Source organism: Anopheles arabiensis, chromosome 2 (assembly GCF_016920715.1).
Source record: "Anopheles arabiensis isolate DONGOLA chromosome 2, AaraD3, whole genome shotgun sequence".
NCBI classification, from domain to species: Eukaryota; Metazoa; Arthropoda; class Insecta; order Diptera; family Culicidae; genus Anopheles; species Anopheles arabiensis.
This window is the reverse complement of record NC_053517.1, coordinates 24,811,380-24,832,258: the sequence shown is the minus strand read 5'-3', so window position 1 is coordinate 24,832,258 and position 20,879 is coordinate 24,811,380. Positions and strand designations below refer to the sequence as shown.

The following is a 20,879-nucleotide window of genomic DNA, read 5'->3' as shown; positions in this document are numbered from 1 at the left end:
TGATGAATTTTTATATATTTTAGTAAATTGCTTGTCTCTGCAACCTACCGCAGATGGTAATGATAATGTTCCGTATGGAAGCAGCTCCTGAGCAATCGCTTAACTCGTTGTGTGGATTGTGAGGGTTTGGTCAATTTTGAATAACCTCCCATCCGAAGCTTTACTACCAGTGGCAATTAGGAAGCGATTGCTAAATGCTGCACTAAATACTACACTAATCAAATCCGGAACATAATCCGTGTAGAACGGGCAACTTACCAAATGACCTGCAATAGCGAAAAGGAACTGGTTTTGTTATCCGTTTCTGTTTTGTTCAGGTTTTCTTAGCCTTTACGGCAGATTCCTTCAAGATTTGCTCTTCCACATTGTGACACATTTGTCGTGTTTCTTTCATTACTATTAATCTGCATCATTTACAAAACAGCGTCCTTCCTTTGGGTTAGTTTCGCGTTAACGTTTTATTTCACCAGCAAACGTTAGCAAACATCGATTGTTATGGATTTAATAATCACTAGTTAAGTTGTAAAAAAACACTGACTGAAGGCACAAACACACATATTCTCTCCCTCTCTCTTTTAGCACTTCTCGTCGGGACATTGATCGGGTATAAATATAATTAGTTTTCCTCTGTGAAAGAGACGAGAAAAAGTGGGTTTAAAATTAGAATTGCATTTTTGCAGAAGAACTCCTTCGTGCAACTTACATGTTAATACTCTCTATACTCGTACCACACGTGTTGCAGCACAGTACACAACAGTTACAGAAACAAAACACGGAAGGCACATTGGGATTAGCTGTCGAGTAACGGGCGCTTGACGCTTCATCTTTCCATCGGTCCCTGTCACGTCGCGCTCACGGATTGTTGCGGTACTTCGTGAACAGTGTGTACAGCACCCGGAGCGTGGACTTCAAATCCATATTTACGATATCCTCCGGCCTTGCCTTCGGTCTCAGGCCCTGGTCCATCATCAGCTCGAACGCGAACGCCACGTTGTGCGTCATCTGATCGGCGTCCTTTGGCGTGAGGTGGAAATCGTGCAGCGGTACGAAAAATCCACCCAGCAGCCCCATCAGCAGACACAGAAACACACCGTCCTTAAAGTCCGTGTTGAGATCGGCCGCCTCGAAGTTCAGCTTGTTCAGGTGCTTGTTCACGAACGAGATCAGCGAACGCTGCACCACCTTCAGCTTGTCCGGCGCATGGTCGAACAGCGTATCGAACGCGTCCGGTTCGCACCGCATGCCAACGTCATCGTACGATTGGGTGATCTGCTCCTGGAACCGCTGGCTGGTGAGCTTTCCGTTCAGCTTCTGCACCATCACGACCGTCACGAACACGTTGTCGGGCAGCCGGATCGGGGCACGGTAATGGCGCACCAGCGCAACGAGCAAATGCAAGATCGACACAATGTTCTTCGTGTGTATGCTTTCCACCGTCCACTTTGGGGTGTTGTGATGGTAGCCGAGCGTCTGGAAGGGAAGGGTTTGTTGTAGTTGATGAAGAAGTTACACATCGCTCTTGCAAATACTTACATGATTCACCGCATTCAGCACGACGGACAGCTTCTGGCGCTGGCCTTCTGCTGACTGGGTCACTTCCGGCACGTTCAGCTTGTTGTTGGACAGCTTTTCCCACAGCTTCTGCAGCACCTGGCCGTCGTACAGATCTTCCTCGATGTTGGTGACGATGATTCGCTCCTCCACCAGCTCGTCGTTGATCCAGTCGATCAGCACCTGCAGCAGCTCCTTCACCTTTGGCATCTGCAGCGAGGCAGGCTGAATGATCGAGCGAGATTCATTGTCCTCCAGGTTGTAGTCCTCCGGCGGGATGATCGGTGCATTCGGGCTGCCGGGGGAGTCGATCGCAATCTTGCCCTCCTCCTGGATTTCTTGCACTGTGTCGCAAAAGAGAGGTGGAAAAGTGGTTCATTCAAGGGTGCGCTGATTTGTTTACGTCATTGTTTGGGCGTATCGCTGGATGATCAATCAACCCACACACGCACACACAGACACATGAAGCTGTGGGTTTGTGTTTTTTTACGCATCTGTGCTGAGAACTGCACATTTAAGCACAATATACCAAATCATTTCATCAAATTCTAAATAAATTTGAATAATGATTTAAAAAATAGAGCAATGCAACCGTTTGTATCCCGTTTTCCGAACGGGAATAGCGACCATAAAAGGAAATAAGCATCCCATTGCCACCAACCCACCAGCAACACACTGCCAGCGAGGGCAGGCCCGTAACTTACCTTCCTTTATGCGCTTCTTCCTTCCCAGCGTTCCAATTTTGTCCCAGATGCTTTCCTCCTTATCGGCCCGCCCGGAAGTGGGAGTTCGGGGGGATTTTGGACGCGTTAGTGTGGACATTCCGAGGGTTTTGGTTGCACTTTGCCTGGGTTTGATGTTTTTTTGTTTCTCCCCGTCCCGAGTTTGTGTCAACAGCAGCTGCACCAAACTGACAGCTAGTGCTGGGTTGGACAAAGTGGCATGAAAAGAAGGGGCCATGTTGGGTTCAAGAAATATAGGAACGTAAAAAACGAATCTAAATGTGGAAATCTAATACTTAAGCGCTGTATACAGTGATATTGGTGAAATCCTAATCTTTCTAATAGATTTTTATCTTAATTCAAGAAAACCCCCAAAACAGAAAATTCAAACGTCATCATTGCACGTTTCCAAAGGGAGAGCAGTTTGACAGTTGCAATCATAACAGCAGCCAGCAACGTCAACCCGTAAATAAATGTCATCGGTTGGTTGTGTGCAACTGGTACAAGTTTCGGTGATCAATTTTTCATCATTTTCTACCGTTTATTAAATTATTGAGTCGCTAAAAATGATTCACTATTAACGATCCATGCTATCGCCACGCTGCTGCAGTGTTTGAACCGTAGACTTACACGTAAATCTGCATTTAAAACGGTAAGCCCGAAGCATCATTACCCCTCAGTAGCTGTGCGCGCCGAATGACGTGGAGAAAACAGCACAGTCCCAAATACTGCAGCGCTTTTCCGGACGAGTACGGCAAACAAAACTAGATTTGGGTGTGATTCTAGCGGGCCACTGTAGCGAACAAAATGTTTGAAATTACCGACACACAGAGTGAGTATGCAGGGGTTTAGTTAGATGACTGTATAGCGTAGTGTTAAAAAACGAGAATGACCACAACTCCCGCTCTTTGTTTTGTTTCAGAAATCGGAGTCGGGTTGGCTGGCTTCGGGATCACGTTTCTGTTCCTGGGCATGCTTTTACTGTTCGACAAAGGATTGCTAGCGATAGGAAATGTAAGTGCCGGTTGAACCAGTGTCTTTCAATAACGCATATCGTCTCACATAACAATTGCCCCCGGTGCTGTGTTTCCCCCCGCAGATACTGTTCGTGTGCGGTCTGGCGTGCGTGATTGGGCTCGAGCGAACGTTTCGCTTCTTCTTCCAGAAGCACAAAGTGAAGGCATCGATCTCGTTCTTCGGCGGCATCGCGATCGTACTGTTCGGCTACCCGCTGATCGGGATGCTCATCGAGATGTACGGGTTCATACTGCTGTTCAGTGGGTTCTTCCCGGTGGCCATAAACTTCCTACGGCGGGTACCGGTGCTAGGGAACATCCTGAACATGCCCGGCATTAGCAGGACCGTCGACTGGTTGGCGGGCGAATCGGACCGAACGACGGTATGATAGAATTAAGTACCATTTGTTTTTGTTCTTTCTCTCCAACTCCGCTCCGTGATCTCGGCGTTCGGCTCACGGTATTTCCCTGGTGGCGGTAGTTAAATGTGTCCGCGGTGTGTGCAATGTTCCACCCGAAACCCTGTTTGCTGGTAGTGTGAACGGCTAGGACTGGCAAGGGAATGCAGCACCGCTTCCGAAGCTAGGCAATTGTACAGCAGGCAGGCTGATTACTCGAACGTGAGCGTGCTGCCGTTGATGGAAGTATTTTTGCGTTTGCGTTTAGTTAGGTTTACATGTACCGAACGTACTAGGGGAAGGAGAATACCTTTCCGCTTTCTCGTCTAGTTAAAATCCGTTTTTAGTTTAACAACAACCAGAAAAGTGTAGTAACCAAAAACAAAATCCAAAACAAGCTGTATGTATGCACAGAAGCAGAGAAAGTGTGAGAGGAAAAAGCGAGCAGTAAAAGACAAAGATTTATCAAATCAACTGCTAAGTTAATGTCGCATCGTGGGCGTTGTTTAAATGTTTGTGTTCCTTGTCCGTTGGATCTGTAGGGTGAGGTGTACAAGTGCACGATAGGGTAGCAACAAACAGGGAAGAAAATGCCATTGTTCAACAAATTACATGTATCATGATTGTGTACTCTACCGCCCACTTCCCTCTCAGCAATATGTACATAAAGTGAATAAATTTTGTATTATCTAGCTCTTTTTGTGCGAAAACAAAAAAAAAACAAACTCTGTCCAATCTATGCTTTGCATGTGACTTAGAGAATGAGATTTTGCATGTGACTTAGAACATCATTTAACTTTCGATTTCAAAGAAATGCATCATACATACCTGTTAAGGGTACCATACTAACAAACAAAACCTTCAAAACGTGCCCAATACCGTGTGCTAGTGTAATAAACGTGCAACGTGTTTCTTTCCAGGGCAATGGTTACTCCAACTGAATTAGAAAAGGCACACAATCCCTACTACTGGCCTACTTGACCAGCAATCGAACAAGGTGGAACACGCACTCGAAAGGGATCTACCGGCAGTGACAGTGTGTAAGAGCGAGAGAGAGAGTGTGTGTGTGTGTTTGTGCGTATGCGTGTCTCTGTCTCGTCGTCCTTTTGCTCGACAGTGTGTAGCCTAAAAATAAATGATCACTCGTGCTTGTCCTACGAATATCGTTTTGTCGGATGTCCGTTACGTCCACCACCACCACCATCACCACCAGCCAACAGACTGCGTTACTAAGTATTTTAAGATGTTTTTGATTTTTATTGGTAGTTTTTCGTCAATAGTTTACTTCCCTTTTTCCGCATGGCATGTTCGTCGTAACACCTGCCTGCATGCTGCAAAAAAATGTCTTTCTCTTTAACGTCTAATGCGCAGAGCTTGCTAGGAAACTCTTTCTCTCTCTCTTTCTCTCCTCACTCCTGCTCTATCTACACATATGGAACGATCGCGAATAAAACATCGCGATCGCGTGGTTCGGGGGCTTTTTGTTCGGTTTTACAAAGGATAAGGTCGTAAGGGTAGGATGAAGCTTTAGTTCAAGTTAACAGCGGCGTAGTTGTTGAGTGGTTTGAGTCGTTTGCCGTAGTGTATTTTAGTGTCTCGCTTGTTGGAAGCCCTATCCCAAACCCCCCGCGAAGGATCGCGCAGAACACAATGAAGTACATGCAGCAGAAACACACACACGTTCGCTACGGCACACTATCGGGCTCGGAAGAACACACACTTTACTGTTCGGTTCGATGGAGTGGGGGTTTTTTTGCAAGTGCATGTACTAGATCGAGTCCGGTTTACAACCCGCAAAAGCGGTCCATTTTTTTTTTTGCAACTCATACGCCAATATCCGAGCGTTGTTGTGGGGCATTTGAGTTCGTTGGAATTGGGCGCGCCCTGTACGATGGAAATCGGAGCTGGACAATTGGAATGGAGGGAATTTTAAGCTAGGGAAGGGAATCATCAAAACGGGAAATAGGGGGTTTTTCATTGGCGGTGTCGTTGGAAGGTTGGTGGAAGGTTACAAACAGTTAGGGGTGGAAGATTTTACAGGACCTTCTTGATTTCATCGTACAGCACCAGCACAAATGCACCGCCAGTACCGCGGAGCACGTTCGAGAAGGCGCCCTTGAAGAAGGCACCGGTACCCTCCTGCTTGGCGATCGTGGCCCAGCAGTGAAGCGTGCCCTTGTACACGATCTCGGACTTGGCGCGGCCGGACTGCATCATCATGCGACGACGGACGGTGTCGAACGGATAGGAGACGATACCGGCGACGGTGGTCACGCACTGGGCGATGGCCCAGCTCACGTACCACGGTGTCGTCTTCGGGTTCGGCAGCATGCCACGGGCAGTATCGTAGAAGCCGAAGTAGGCGGCACGGTAGATGATGATACCTGTGTTTTTGTGTGTGTTAGAGAGAGAGAGAGGTGCAGAATGGTGATCGTGAGAATGCTGTGGTCCTTTCGTTGTACGGACGAATGCACCCGTTCCAACACTCACCCTGGACGGATACGCCGAAGCCTCGGTACAGACCGACCAGACCGTCAGTCTTGAAGATCTTCGAGATACAATCGCCGAGACCCTTGAACTCACGCGCCTCCGCACCCTTGCCGACATCAGCGGCCAGACTGTGAACGAGAGGAGAGCAGTTTTTAAGCGTGTGTGTCCCCCTTTCGCCATCCCCGTGATTTCCTGTGTCTTTACTTACCGGGTACGGGCGAAGTCAAGCGGGTAGACGAAGCACAGCGAGGTGGCACCGGCCATACCGCCCGAGGCGAGGTTGCCGATGAAGTAGCGCGTGAACTGCGTGTTCTTGTCGACACCGCCCAGGAACACCTGCTTGTACTTGTCCTTGAACGCGAAGTTGAGGGCCTGCGTCGGGAAGTAACGGATGACGTTGGCAAGGTTGCCGCGCCAGAAGGCGGAGAAGCCCTGCTCCCGCGGGATGCGCACGAAGCAGTCGACCATGCCCTTGTACCGGTCGGCTTCGGCGATCTGCTTCGAGATGTGCTGCACCTGTAGCAGCAGCTTGACGCGCTCGATCGGGGCGACGGCCGTCTTGGAGATTGCGGCCGAGATGCCACCGGCGGCAAAGTCCTTGATGAACGCGACTGGATCCGAAAGTCCCGGCATGGTTGTTGTGGTTGTACTGTACAATGCGAGGGGTTGGGGGGAGAGGAGATTGAGTTAGAAGAAGTGGACGGAAGTGACCGATTATCGAACGACTCCGGGGGAAATCACCACGATTGCACTGGGTGAAAACAGTGTCATTGGGATTTGTGCCAATATTTAACCAATGTCCCTTCCCTGCTTCGCACATCGTTATCTTAACGTAGACGAGTCTACACTTTATGTGTTTCCTCGAGAGGAAATTGAATGTTACACCACTGCAAACACTTGAGATTGGAACTGGGAAGTTAAAAAAAGGCGTCGTTAATTAGACAACGCACGGCACGTGTTAAGATCATTCATCCGAACGAAATGACGTGCGGGCGTGAGGGCAGTAGCATAATAGCGCTGCGCCTGTTGCATCACCAAACCGATTGCATCTACGCTCGTCGGCTCGGTTGTCCGACTCCGCCTGACGCTATCTTGTATGCGCATTGGCGGAGGGAAACTACCCCCACAAAGGATGCTTCTATTTTCATCCGAATGCCAAACTGTTTTGTTGTCCACTTGTCGCCAGGCTCTACACGCCCAAAGCAACGATACAGTTGACGAGCACCCAGCGCACCTATTGCCTTACAGTTCAATAGATAGCGTTCGTTTCTATTGAATCATCTGATGCAGCTTATGCAAGTTCTTCAAACTATTACGATGAAGGATAAAGCTAAACTTCACACGGTGCACTTTTACTTCTTTCTTTTTAAATTAAAAACGCTTCTTTATCTAATGCACTGCTACTGTGTTTGCACAAATTGGCCCAAGTAGCCTAAAAGATACAAAACGGTTGCGCATCGATCTCGTTACGTATTGCGTAACCCTTTCCGATTTCGCTTTGTACATGACGCACGGCACTATTTTTCTTCTCCTCTCTTACTTTCAAAGGGAAAAGAGGCAGAGTTTTCCCGTTTTTTTCCGCTGCAATTACGTGATACGTACTTGAGTTAAGGTGGGTAGGATAAAAGGTATCCTTTTACGACTTTCGGTTGGCTGCTGCTGCTGGCTGCACGAGATCGCGGCTTGCTGGGATTGGGATCCTTACTTAAAGATCGCAGGACAGAGAGTGACGTCCGGCGGTGCATTTATCATGCTCTTACCGTGCAGCGCCCGAAATCCGAAGCCCTTGATCGTGAGCGAAATGCGCGCGCAGCTTCACCGAGCGTCATCCGCACACACACACACATTGGCAAACGATCGTTTGGTGCATCCGAATGCGCTCCACGGATGCGCTCTACCACTCCGTCACCGTCTGCAGTCTTCTTTCTCTTCGCTTCATACTCTCGCTTTCCCGATCATATGATCGGTGGTCCGTTATGAACGCCGCCGTTCCTCGCCCACCATAAGGATCAGCCTCCCCCCTCCCCTTATGTGCCTTCCACTTTGCTAACGCCACCCCTGTGATTCTTTGTTTGGAACACAGCAAACAACCAATGAGTTCTCTACCAACCGCCTTTTTCCCCCCTTGATCGCTGGATCGGTTTTTACGATTCGTGGGTTTTGCGTGCAATCGTAACCCTCCCTTGCGCTCCCATTCCTCATACAACGAAAGAAAAAAAACTGCTCACCACCAGCGTGTGTGTAGTAAATAGTGCAAGCGTATATGCGCGCCTGCCCTTGATCTACAGCGCGCAACATCGCGGCAGCAGCAGCAGCGTGTATCCTGCCGCACGGTGCAGACCGCGAGCGAGGGACCGCAATGTCGTTTGGCTGTAGTTCAAAGCTTGACCACGAACCGAACATGCCGAGCACGGTCGCGCTCCTATCTATACCCCCCTCTACCTTCCACTCTCCATTGTCGAAAAGGGGGTGAGTTTTTCTACCGAGCGTCACGAGCGTCGTACGGGCAAGGGAGTTTGGTGCGATCGAGCGCTAAATTTGAATACGGTTTGCCACCGGTTTGTCGATTGTCGATCGAGCAAAAGACAAAACCAGCGCAACGCGGTATACCCGTGTAACGGAAATGTAATAGGGGAAGGGAAGTGGAGTGGCGTGTATTTGGGTCTATTTACGGAACGCAACTACTACACACACTGCCATTGGCAGTTGTTGCCGAGAGTGCAAGTACTTTTGTAGGTGAGAAATGCATCCGAATCGTGTCTCTAGGTCAATGATTTTTGCCCGCTTTTTCAACTCGTTTTTCAGTGCACATGCTTATCCTAATAAGGTTTATTCTGTGCACCGCAGGAAGCTATAGTAAAGAAAGAAAAAAGAGTTTTATTGATGAATGTCATGCATTGAAACCACGAAAAGATAAGACGATGGGGTGGATGTATTTGAATCACATCAACCCAGAGAAAGATCACGAGAGATGCTCAATTATGACGCTCAGGATTATGTATTTAGGATTCCAATGTATCCCAATCTTCTTAAGAAATGAACGCACTTTCCTAGTCGTTCTAAACCGAATGACTGGTCAACAATCGTGCAAAGAACTCCTCTTAGTCACGATCGCGAGGATTAGGTAGGATCCGGGGTTCGATTGGATGCACATGGTTTGATGCTTATTAGGATCTTCGCAATAAGCAACAACTGTCAACAAGATTTCATAGAAAATAGAAGGCTAATACATCTGCTAAAGACTGATCGCGGTTGTCGTTACACCAAGAAGAAGAAGAAGCAGAAGAAGAAGAAGCAGAAGAAGAAGAAGCAGAAGAAGAAGAAGCAGAAGAAGAAGAAGAAGAAGAAGAAGAAGAAGAAGAAGAAGAAGAAGAAAGAAGCATAAAAGAACAAAGCTATGGTAGTATGACAATGACCTTAGCTACTGCGCGAGCGCATTACATCTGATCGGTTGTACGTAGCCAACATCCCAAGAGTATCAGGCATCAAGAGGAAAGGTGTGGTGTGCCTAAGACTATCTGGCAATACAGCGTGAATGCAAAACAAATCCATAAAGCTCAGAAAAAAAGCAAACAACGGGATATGGATAGGAGTACACTGTGTGCGATTCAGTACTTGGGGGTAAGTAACATGTAAGTAAATTTAACGATGCTCCAGTATCTCCTAAATGTCGTTTTCAGGCCTACGTTCGAAGGTTATAGCATTAAATGATTAAAAAAATTGATAATATATAATATTGTTTATAATTATCACAGAAAAACACCTTTTTTCAGTGTATCTTTCCCGACAACTTTGGACGATTCTGATAATTATCAAACGATCGTAGCACGATCTTTGTCTACTTATATCTATAGCCTATGATAGCCTGTCATAGTGCCAATACTATTTGCGTACCTATTAAATGCATGGCGTAATGATCTGTTCGGCTTAGGTTCAACTCTCGAATGGATCGTATACTCTAGTACCTAGCAATAGTGGACGATTACAGTCTATTGCATGAAAGAAATAAAACATACACTAAACCCCTTGACCATATTCGCGAATTATCTCTTTGACGCACTCCCGTAAACCGAGCATTTATACCCTACTGTAGCAATGGTTTTTGTTTTCCACCAACACAGTTCCATGAAAACGAAAACGTGTCAAGAGCAAAGAAATGAATGATACAAAAATAGAACTACTCAACTACTCACAGCAACCCGCACACTGTCCAGCCAGAAGACTGTTTCCGTCTTCCGTGTGGAGTGGGTTTAGGCGAGACCTCACCTGTGGCCACACGGCGCACACGTGCCCGTTTGAGAATGATTTCGCGCGCATTTTCCCCCATGGGTCCCCACCACAGTCCGACGGACGGGGACAGTCTTAATGAGCATTGTAATGCCCCACCGTGCTCGCCATGTTCCGTGTTGGTTGGCGGAGACAGAACTGGACGAGACCACTAAACAAGCGTTCGCATCGCTTTGCCTACCCGAAACAGACTCCCGAAGCGGCCGCCCGAAGCGTTTTGGGCTAGCGGAGGTACGCGTGAAAACCTCTATTTACGATATCAATCTAGCTGGCGATCCAGTTGCACTTGATTTGTCACCATCGATAAGATTGATTACATTGATGGCAAACGGCAAACGGTGCATGTGAGAAAAGCAAGGAAGTGCATCGGTTACTCCCGTTCAGGTTTGCCCTTTTTGGAGGACGTCATCATTTAGCGTATGTGTGCGTGTAATTGCTACCGACACGCCGCTCGCCCTGACTCATCAAATGGCGGTCATTAAATTGGCCAACGCATGCCGGGTGACAATTGGAAGAAAATCCACATCCACCGAAAGAACCAACGGCTCAAGCGGGAGATTCTAGCTGGAATCTAATGGGATTTTCAAAACCATTCCCCGTTACCATAGCGATGACGATGACGTTTCCTGCCGTCACGCCACGCATCTCTCTCCTGCACAGCGAGTGCAGCAGTGTGCGGAATGATCGCGTTCGATGACGCACGATCACTACTAGCAATAGGGTGGTGAAGGGCAGGGAAAATCAGCAATTAGTTCTGCATGTTATCAATTGCAAAACTGTGAATTTACCCTAAAAGGGTGCTGTTTTATTTTCTGCCCTTATCCCCTCCTCGTGGCATATGAGTCACTCTCGTGCATCTTCACCAAGAGTTACACTTTGTTGCGAAACTAACTGTTAAATCTCTTCGCATAAAAGTGCATTATTAGGAGGGGGAGTGGCCAGACACATTAAAAAACCCCCTCACGGTCGGTCCAGCTGTAAAGAGCAACAACATCCTTATCAAACAAGCACACATCCGCTGCATTTCCAGGAAAAGTAAACGTGGTACTATTCGGTGTTTTTCACGCATTTTCCCTCCGATAAGTACCCGGGCCGACGGGCTGTCGTAAAATGCAACCTGTCAACGGGCACGCTGGCAATGGCTAACGCACCCTTTCCCACCCGGGAACCAAAAACACGAGGAAACATGCTGATTAGCTGTCGCGAAAACAAATCGCTCCGGTTACGATGTCCCGGCGCGCAGGTGGCGCACAGGTTGGCGGGACCGGTTTGTTTACGTTTTCTGTCGCGCATTTCTGCACCCTTTTATGATAAGGGCCGGGGGCGCGAAGAATGGCTAATTTTAATTTAATTACACGCGTGTTTTTGCGCCCTTTCTGTTTGCCCGCTGTTTGATGTTGTTCGATCGCCTTCCAGCAGAACCCCCCGATGTCCGTTCTGCGGGACTGCGCGGGGGTGCCTTTTCTCTTATCGAATCGGGTTCGGCCAGGCGGCTAATTGTTGGTTAATATCCGTTGCATCCGCCGGTGATGACACCGGGCCAGCGTTGCCAATGGGGGGGGGGACGAGCCCTCGGCCGGGTCTAACGACAGTAAAGATTCAAGGGATTTACCGATTTATCAGCTATTTACATCAATCGGTGCGAGGATGTAACCGTGGTACCCGGTTCGGTGTCGGTCGGCGTATGTAAACACGGCAACTTCTTCCCCTATCACCACTGCTGGAAAGTCGCCGAAGTGTGAAGTGTGTGTGAAGGGAGAATCCAGAACCGGGCGCTAGCAACAAAAAAATGGCAACCGAGGGAGGGGACACTATTTAAGTTCCGCCCGGCATTGGCACGACAGCTCAATCGAGTGCTAACCTCCAGCAAGTTCACTTACCGCATCTCGCGGCAGCGGCAGACAGGCACTCGCACCTGATCAGCCCACCAGACAGACAGTCACACACAGATCAAGAAGCGCAAGCCCCGTCGGTCGTCGGACAGGTTTACAAAAACAGTCAGCCCCGGTGACGCGGCCACACATCTTATCAGCGTAACTTCCCGGGCCCCTCCCCCCAGCGGGTAATTCTAGACGATCCACCTCTAGACGGCGTGTGTGCGCGACGTGTCGCGTGGGGTTTAGTAAAACAACAGCAAAAAACCGGTAAGTAGTGAACGGCGTCGAATTTCCCATCGCCCGTTACGCGGAAAGGAGTGCGCGCGTACTAGCTGGTGATCACGGTGAACGGTGTGTTTGTGTGTGTGTGTGTGTGCGGTTAGGGGCACGGTTTTATGAATGAAAACATTACGCGAACGCGCGAGCGCGCGCGCGCCTACTGTGTCGAGCGGTACGAGCAGATGGCGTTTCGTGCCGCTGTAACATCGTGTGAGTGCGGTACGGGTTGTGTGTTTACGCGTTTACGCTTCGGCGCTGTTGCGCTGTTGTTGGGAAAAAAGGTCGGCCCGCAGTACTTGTGGCGAAAGTGCGACCAGCTCGAGCCACCGTTACGTAAGGGGCGGGTCGGCATGTCCAAAACGGTTCCAAATGAAATTACTTTTCCACACACACACTCACATACCGCAAGTACCCATGTTGGTTCCATTGTGCGTGCGAAGTCGGTCAGATTTGAATTATGATGGATACGGTTTGATGAGGGGCACCCCGCGATGATGATCTTCGATTAGTTTCGCGTCGTCTTACCACCATCAACGGACCCGCGCGCGCATGTGTGTGCATAGGTTTGACTAGTGACCTCTTTCAAACGCATTAAACGATTGGCCAACCCGACTAAAGGGAAACCGTTCCCTTTCTGATTTGTCCTTACCCGAATTATGCTGCCAGTTTCGACACTCAGCTCGACCGCGGGAGAGCACCGTTCACTTTAGTGCGAAAAATCTGCGGTTTCGCGGGTCACTGCATTTGTTTCCCCAGTGGGAGGGGGCATTTACACACGCTCACACCGAGAAGAGGAGGAATTCGGCAGCATCAGCAGAAGAGAGAGGGAGATTAATTTAATTGAACAATCGGACCGCCGGGCCCAAACTTGGCGGGCTCTCCACTGTCTTGCTCCACTCCAGCCGAGCAGTTTCATTAGCGTGTGCGTGAGTCTGCATGGCGTCTCGTGGTCATTTTGGAGTGGTGTTTGGAGGGAATTTGCGCACACGCGAATTCCGATTCCGGCAGCACGTGGTGGGCGCATTTGGTGGTTCTCCTTTTGGAAGTGGAAGGTTCTGTCGGCGGTGTGCTTATTGCAACGGTGATTCCGCGCGCGAACGGTAGTCGTGATCGTCTCCGCGTGTACAGAGCTGATTGTGAGCAATTTCGGCTGCCGGTGTACAGTGACTTATTTTTACACAAAAAAACACTACTCAGAATAAGGAGTAATTAAAGCACGGAACAAGGATTGAAAAGTGTGCGAATATCGTGACGGTAGTGGCAATTGGAGTGGTGCTGTAATTGAATAATTGAGCCATAGTTTACGTGTCAGGTGGCACGTGCATTTTGAGAGCCAGTGCTATTAATAACTCTATATAGTAAGTGTGGTTTTGTTTTAAGATCCTCTCCAAGCTTCGGCTTCTAGAACGACTGATAGGCGAAACACATCGTAGATGTTGTGGGGCGGATCACGACCAAACCCATTCACCACCCTCCCGTGAGAGCATGACCTTGACAATCCGGTTCAGGTTTAATGCAAATAGTTCAATCGGCCGTTAAATGCGAGGCGTGACTGGTAGCCACGGTGGAGTTTGAGTGATCGGTGGACAGTAGTTTGATTATGTCCAGCGTAACGTGTGCCGTACTTGATGTTGTAGGTAGTTTCACTTTCAGCAGGTAACGCCTACCTGCAAGCAATCAGCGCAATGAGCGAACATAAATCCCGCGCCTTCTGGAACCCGCCGGGATGGTAATAAACAGCATGATTTATGTGAAAGGCTTGCCAGACTTGCTTGCTTGTTGGATTTTATTATTCTAAAGCAATTCTGAAACGCAACATTAAGATTTTAGTAATTAATTCTCAAGCAAACCTCCTTCTCTACCATACGCATTTTTCTTCATTCAACCAAATAGCTAAACGATCAGTGATCCGTGGAGCCCGTGAAGACATCAGGGCAAATTCACCCGATAATAGTAACCTTGAACTTGAGTCGGCGTGTTTCACTGCTCTTGCTGGTTTGCTGGGAGTTTGTTTAATCCCAACCATTATTGAACGGTCGTGGTTCGCACGCCGGCCCCACCGGTGTACCCACCGCAACCTTGCCCAGAACGCTTGGCAAATCAAACACCGTGTGCGCGCGAACCATTGTACCATAAAAAGGGGGCCATTGGCGTGGTCCAGTTCGCACGGCGTCCACCATACTATCAGTGGGTCGCCGTGACTGTGTGTGTGTTTAAGACGGTGGCACTGGGATCGATATGGTACATGATCGTGCACAGATCGCTAGTAGCCCACCACACGTGATTTTTGATTTGGTTCTTGATTTCGGTTGCCTGAGCTTCGGTCAGGTTCCATGATCGTACCGTCGTAGAGCATCAGTAAGAGTCGCACCGTTTTACCGTGCAGATCGGTACCGGTTGGAGCCTGAATTGCTTCCCGAAGTAGTGTTGCATTGTTCGCTTCTGGCGCGGTGGATCATACCGTTCTAATCCATCTTCCATTATACATTATGTTTGACGTTACAGAGATGCAGCTTCTCAAATGGCACGGGCAGCTTATTCTGCTAAACTTCCTGATGTTCATGTCGTGGCGACCGTGTCGGGGTAAGTCAGAGTGTTTACCAGAGTGTTGCTGGATTTGTTGTTACCTAACCAAAGGCAAATCTTCATCCTCTGTGCCCGCAGGACTGAACGTTCCCAGTTATGATGCCAACTATCGGGCAAATCCTACCCGCCGATCGGCTGTCTTCGCTCCACCATCGTCCTACTACGACCAGTACGCAGCGGCCGGTCCGAAACCGCTCACCGCCGATCAGCGCCGGACAAAGCTGACCGCCCTCTCGAATCCGGACTTTTACTTCCCCGCCGATCCGGAGGCGGATCTAGCGGAAGCGAACGAACCCGAACCGGCGCTCGAGCGACAGCGAGCCCGGCCGGCACCGGCAGCCGGCAGCTTCTCCTACAACGAGAAGGACAAAAATGGACCCTCGCACTGGTACCGGGTGGATGCGCGGTGCGGTGGCCGCTACCAAAGCCCCATCCTGCTCAACACGAGCAGCGCCCTGCTGGTGAACCGCAAGCGACCGCTCCGGCTCGACGGGCAGACCAATCTGCCGCAATCGATACTGCTGCAGAATGATGGCCATTCGGCCAAGTTTACGTACAACTGGCGCACCGGCGCTGATCGGCCGGTGCTGCGCGGGGGCCCACTAAAAACCAAGTACCTGTTCGATCAGTTCCATTTCCACTGGGGCGTCAACAGTACGGTTGGGTCGGAGCACGTGTACGACTACCAGCGGTACCCGATGGAGATCCACCTGGTGTTCTACAACGGGCTGTACGAGTCGTTCGCGGCGGCCCGCGAACAGGTCGACGGCATTGCGGTGGTCGGGCTGTTCTACGAGATCTACGACCATTCGGTGGACGAGCAGCTGAACACCTGGACCCGGTTCCTGCGCAACGTCGTCGAGCCGAACAGCCAGCACACGATCGAGTTCATCGACACGTTCCCGCTGTACGAGGTGATCGGGGATGTCGAGTGGCCGTACTTTTCGTACGAGGGCAGCCTGACGACACCGCCCTGCCTGGAGACGGTGACGTGGATCGTGGCGACCAAGCCGCTGCTCGTGACGGAGAAGGAGATGAAGCAGTTCCGCCGGCTCCAGTCGCCGACCGGGCTGATGGTGAACAACTATCGCCCCGTGCAGAAGCTAAACCATCGCCGGGTGTTCCTGTACTGAGGTGATGGTGACGATGGTGATGATGGTGCAATTTGACTGAGAGCTGTGCATGAATGGGAACACACACACTGCCGCAGACCCCGCTAGCTCCTCCGTAGCGATGAATACCAAAGGAAACCTGTGCTAGAGTTTAAGAACTTTTTCTTACCTGACATTTCGCCTCCTACTGCACACTCGAGCGCGCAGCGTGTGCAGCGGGCAAAGTATTATACATTAGTGAAATACATTATTTGTTTTTATCCAGTGCATTACGATCAGTGGTGGTAGATGTGTATTGTTTGTAAAGAAAACACATTTGCTGGGTGGCTTCCGAATAGCAGGCGGCTGCAGCCTGGAGTTGTACACATTCGATAACGGATTATCATTGGGTGATCATGCCATCTGTACAACGATGTTCTCCTGGGTTAGTTTCCAATGTAAACAGTATTATTCAGCGCTTGCCAGATGTTGATTTTCCCACAGTACAGCTGCATAAATATACGACAACTGTTAAGAAAAAAGACATCTCGCAAGTGTTAAATAATGCTGTTAATGCCTCGGTAAACAGTTTTAACAGAATCAGTCTTCGTTATGTCCCTGACCCTTTCACAATACATAATTGAGTGTAGGTGAGCAGAGCCGGTATATGGTTAATTGAGCCCACAAAGCGATCACAGGATAGCGAACTCTGTTGAAGTGTCGAACGAAGTTTGGCGATTCGATAGTTAAAGCTACATCGGTAACAACTTACTCGCGAGCTTGGCGTAGACTACCGACCTCGGGCCCCCTTCCCCTTTCGTAAATTATGTTAGGCCGTCCTCAAGGATACGTAGAACAAGGCGGTAGACCCAAATTCAGATGGCAAGATGATATGGAGGCGTCCACCATTAAGCCCGGAATAACGGATTGGCAGACAAAGGCGCAAGACCATGAGCAATTTCGGATCGCTCATGATCAAATAAGTAAGTCAGATTCTGTTTACTATATAAATTTTTTAAAGTGTATACTTACTCCGCTATCACAATCTGAACCTTATCTATAAACTTGTATTAAAACTGTTACAAAACTGTGTCAAAATAGCAGTGGCAACACGTCATTGCCTACTAGGCTCTACAACATTGTAGCTTTGCAATCCATCGCAGAAATACACTTGATGCTCGCTGTACGTTATTGTTCTTGTTACGTGATCCAACACGGGTGAGAAAGTCGCTGCACTTAGCTGAAGATGAAGCTTTGCTACTAATAAATGGTAGGCTGTATGTACATATCTTGCTAAAGGGTGAGAAACGATCGGTGGAAGTTGTTAGTTTGTTTGGTAAGCTACTTTCTGATGGCGTACTGTAATTGCGATCTCTTTTCTTGCCCTACATTTTGTTGTTAAAAAAAGCTTAGCTTAAAGTGTTGTTAGAAACCCTTAAATAAGACTCAAGCAGAGACTAGCCATATTTCGAACACTGTGTGTAGCTCAATATTTTAGCTTTAATGCAGTTATATTTATTTATTTATTTATTTATTTATTTATTTATAATATAATTTTGAGTATGATAATGTGGATAACTAATAATTAAAATTGCGTGAAAAACTATCACGAACGTTGGCAGATGCCGTTATCCGAATGCTAGTGGACATTTTGTAAGTAGATGAAATTCTAAGGTCTTACTTCTTCTTATATCTTCTTCTTCAATTTGGTGTAACGTCCTACGCGGACATGCCGGCCTATACAGGTTTTCGAGACTTAATTCATTACCACGTAACCGGATAGTCAATCCTTGCTACGGGGGGACGGTCCATTCTAGGCTTGAGCCCATGACGGGCATGTTATTGAGTCGTTCGAGTTGACGACTGTACCATGGGACCGCCTCCCTAAGGTCTTGCTAGTCTCCACTAATAAAGCCGGAATAACAAAGCTGTATAATGTTCAAGTGAACCGGGTGATTGATGGAGTGATCACGTTTTTTTCTGAAATTGTACTAGTTGATTTTGCAAAGTTGTTCACTATCGATGGTTACGACAGTGATATCGTTTGGGGTGCAGAAAGGATGAACATTTAGATGGCAGGATTTCCCATTTGAACTATTAGCTAACCTTTCTAACTGGGCATACCTGGGTTATTACGTAGATATCCTTATAAATTACGATCATACGTCCTAGCAATCAAACCAAACGAAGGTCATGCTGAAAGGTTGGCACTCACCTTCATAGATGCATATCCTATTATCTGTCGACTTTTGCATGAATGGTGTGGATCAGCATGACCACAAAACAGCTCTAAACACTTGATAATTTCACCATCGTCGATAAATTAACGACCTCGAACTACGGTTGCCTGAATTCCCGCAAGTGTTCTTGTTTTGTTAGTTATCATCTGTACACCTGCGCTAATGTTGACCCAACATATCGCGCAGGAGAAACGGGCGAATGCTAGCTCCGTTCATGTTTTTCACCGCCACCGTACGGCGACACGATCCTCTTCATCGCTCCGTGACATCCTTCTCTCTCTCTATCCTACATCCAACACACAGATGTTTTGATTTTGGCCAAACGAACCATTTGCTGGGGAAAGCCAAATATTGGCAAAGATTTGTGGTAGATCGAACCTGCCTAACTGCTTCACCTTCCAACCTCCTCCCCCGTTTTCCCATCGTACAGATGTTTTCGATCGTTAAATTGATCGATTGTTTTTCGCAAAAAAGAAGAGCCCAGCTTTCTGGAAGGTTAAACAGTGGTAAGTAAATCCGACCATGGTGGGATATGCTGGTAACGAAACATCGAGACATTTTTGTGGATGTTTTGCACCAAGTGAAATAAAACAACACTCGGAATAGCTGGAATGCTGGTCGAGGTTAGGGATGCTTTGAAAGGTATTTGCGTACGTTGCCGTTGGGAACGATGCGATCTAGAACGTTCATTCTTGCACACGCGAAGTGGGTCGTGTTGGATGGGAAGGGTTACTCCTTTCGCTGTTGTTGTTCTTCCGAAAGCAAACGAATAAAGCTGTGCCTCAGTTGTATCAATAGAGCAACACATTAAGAGTACAGCTATCCCTTGCCGGATGGTGGAAAATTCCACGTGACGGTAGCACAAGAATGTTCCAGTGAGTATGATGGAAGATGGGTGGGGCTAGGGGAAAAAATCATATTTACACTTACGCATGCCCCAGAACAGACGGAGGTAGCAGCGACCTGTGACCCGTGGAGCAATTTTGAAATCATAATGCCAACGGTTTGCTGTCTCGACTAAATACAAACACACTGGTGAGTGGTTTTAAAAGGTCGATCGGTGGGTGGCCCAATCTATGTCTAGCCGCCCAATCGATAGTGGGACGGTCGTCTGAGGCTTATTTGGTTAACCCTGGCAATGGCAACGAAACCAATAACAGAAAGTATAGTGCATCTTATTTCAAGTTTATGTCTGGCGATCGCTCGAACCAACGACAGAATGTCGTTGATTTTGATGAAAGCAGAGCGTTTAGTGTTGGAGTATTTACATCTATTCATGCTTATTTGTCTTGATCTATGTTATGGGTGTTTCAAGTTGATGAACATCGTCTTAGATTAAACTATTTTGTGTGTGAACGTCCGTGGTCCTACTAGTCGATTATTTGAAGCACTGTCGATCGTATACGATCACTACGGTAAGGTGAAGCATATGCTTAGAATCTCAATAGCATTTGAGCTGTTCAGATTTGATACAATGATAGTTGTTAGGACCTTTTGGTAGGAAAGTGCCCAACGACCTGTCATAAAGAGAACGTATCCGACGACAGCCAACCGATAGGAGCCGAACTGATAGGAACAGGCATAAAAGGAGCGGTGGGGCTCGAATATTCGAAGCTCTTAAAATAACCAGCGAGAAAAAATGACTAATAAATGCTTGGCAACGAATTCTATCCGTTTTGGTTGTTTTAGTTTCTAACGATAGTCATCGAGTTTCATCGAGCATGTCCAACATTAGATGTAGCATAAACGTGTAATACACTGTTCTACCGTTGATGATCGATGATCGTGTCGATAAATGCCTTTTCTAATCAAATAAGCTTAATAATCAATTATGTTTAAAAAGTAGAACTAAACTAGTATTTATTTAGCTCTCTTTACAATACGCTTTTTAATGTGTTTCTATGTTTTAATATGTTTCCTATTAAATTCCAAAAGCTTTCATACACCTTCCCTAAAGGTTGTGCAACCCTGCCCGCCGAGGAGGGGACAAATTTGCCCAACGTGATGTAATTTAATTGTCCTCCTCTAAAAGGAAAGAAGAATACACCGGTTATCATGCTAATTAAAATGCAGCACTTAAAATATTGCCGCTCGTACCGGATCAGATCCGGTTGCACCTGGGTTAAGGCTTTTTTCGGGGGATTTTATGAACATGTAATTATTATTTTTGTTTTAATCTAGCACACCACCAAGAAGCATAGTAACAGCATGCTATATTGCACGTGCTGCAGCGTCCACCCCAGGTACGTACGACGAAAGGTGGTCGAAAGTGGTAGGGAGGGAGCTAGTGGCTATCCGATATCCGATAGTGGGCGACCTCGTGCGGAAACCCATCACCAATC

At 47.9% G+C, this 20,879-nt stretch overlaps 4 protein-coding genes across 5 annotated transcripts; 2 read left to right on the top strand and 2 right to left on the bottom strand.

Annotated features, from left to right (window-relative positions):
• Positions 1–429: 429 nt before the first annotated feature.
• On the bottom strand, positions 430–2,466 carry LOC120908336 (beta-parvin). Its single transcript, XM_040319245.1, has 4 exons — positions 2,256–2,466; positions 1,534–1,895; positions 704–1,470; positions 430–627 (listed from the first exon to the last, which is right to left on the bottom strand). Exons 1-3 carry the CDS (start codon positions 2,371–2,373, stop codon positions 853–855), a joined length of 1,098 nt encoding a protein of 365 aa, XP_040175179.1. The 5' UTR covers positions 2,374–2,466; the 3' UTR covers positions 430–627; positions 704–852.
• Positions 2,467–2,721: 255 nt separating this feature from the next.
• LOC120908338 (vesicle transport protein GOT1B) lies at positions 2,722–5,548 on the top strand. The gene is made up of 4 exons (XM_040319247.1): positions 2,722–3,105; positions 3,196–3,287; positions 3,373–3,672; positions 4,608–5,548. Exons 1-4 carry the CDS (start codon positions 3,081–3,083, stop codon positions 4,626–4,628), a joined length of 438 nt encoding a protein of 145 aa, XP_040175181.1. The 5' UTR covers positions 2,722–3,080; the 3' UTR covers positions 4,629–5,548.
• LOC120908337 (ADP,ATP carrier protein 2) lies at positions 5,369–7,914 on the bottom strand. The gene is made up of 4 exons (XM_040319246.1): positions 7,780–7,914; positions 6,386–6,826; positions 6,178–6,305; positions 5,369–6,071 (listed from the first exon to the last, which is right to left on the bottom strand). Exons 2-4 carry the CDS (start codon positions 6,808–6,810, stop codon positions 5,722–5,724), a joined length of 903 nt encoding a protein of 300 aa, XP_040175180.1. The 5' UTR covers positions 6,811–6,826; positions 7,780–7,914; the 3' UTR covers positions 5,369–5,721.
• A 4,389-nt stretch (positions 7,915–12,303) lies between these two features.
• On the top strand, positions 12,304–16,590 carry LOC120896459 (carbonic anhydrase 13-like). 2 transcript variants are annotated; one of them, XM_040300590.1, is made up of 3 exons: positions 12,304–12,608; positions 15,126–15,203; positions 15,285–16,590. In XM_040300590.1, the coding sequence occupies exons 2-3, from the start codon at positions 15,128–15,130 to the stop codon at positions 16,337–16,339; spliced, it is 1,131 nt and encodes a 376-aa protein (XP_040156524.1). In that variant the 5' UTR covers positions 12,304–12,608; positions 15,126–15,127; the 3' UTR covers positions 16,340–16,590. The 2 variants fall into 2 exon arrangements, with proteins under 2 accessions (XP_040156524.1, XP_040156525.1); XM_040300591.1 differs by lacking the exon at positions 12,304–12,608 and adding an exon at positions 15,018–15,041.
• The last annotated feature ends 4,289 nt before the right edge of the window (positions 16,591–20,879 follow it).

Excerpts from the sequence above, each read along its gene's own strand:
- LOC120908336 (XM_040319245.1), bottom strand. The coding sequence starts at position 2,373 with ATGTCCACACTAACGCGTCCAAAATCCCCCCGAACTCCCACTTCCGGG. Across the intron at positions 1,896-2,255 it reads GAAGAAGCGCATAAAGGAAG|TGCAAGAAATCCAGGAGGAG; the intron begins GTAAGTTACGGG and ends TTTGCGACACAG. Across the intron at positions 1,471-1,533 it reads TGCTGAATGCGGTGAATCAT|ACGCTCGGCTACCATCACAA; the intron begins GTAAGTATTTGC and ends CTTCCCTTCCAG.
- LOC120908338 (XM_040319247.1), top strand. The coding sequence starts at position 3,081 with ATGTTTGAAATTACCGACACACAGA. Across the intron at positions 3,106-3,195 it reads TGAAATTACCGACACACAGA|AAATCGGAGTCGGGTTGGCT; the intron begins GTGAGTATGCAG and ends GTTTTGTTTCAG. Across the intron at positions 3,288-3,372 it reads GATTGCTAGCGATAGGAAAT|ATACTGTTCGTGTGCGGTCT; the intron begins GTAAGTGCCGGT and ends TTCCCCCCGCAG.
- LOC120908337 (XM_040319246.1), bottom strand. The coding sequence starts at position 6,810 with ATGCCGGGACTTTCGGATCCAGTCGCGTTCATCAAGGACTTTGCCGCC. Across the intron at positions 6,306-6,385 it reads CTTGACTTCGCCCGTACCCG|TCTGGCCGCTGATGTCGGCA; the intron begins GTAAGTAAAGAC and ends TCTCGTTCACAG. Across the intron at positions 6,072-6,177 it reads CTTCGGCGTATCCGTCCAGG|GTATCATCATCTACCGTGCC; the intron begins GTGAGTGTTGGA and ends ACAAAAACACAG.
- LOC120896459 (XM_040300590.1), top strand. The coding sequence starts at position 15,128 with ATGCAGCTTCTCAAATGGCACGGGCAGCTTATTCTGCTAAACTTCCTG. Across the intron at positions 15,204-15,284 it reads GTCGTGGCGACCGTGTCGGG|GACTGAACGTTCCCAGTTAT; the intron begins GTAAGTCAGAGT and ends CTGTGCCCGCAG.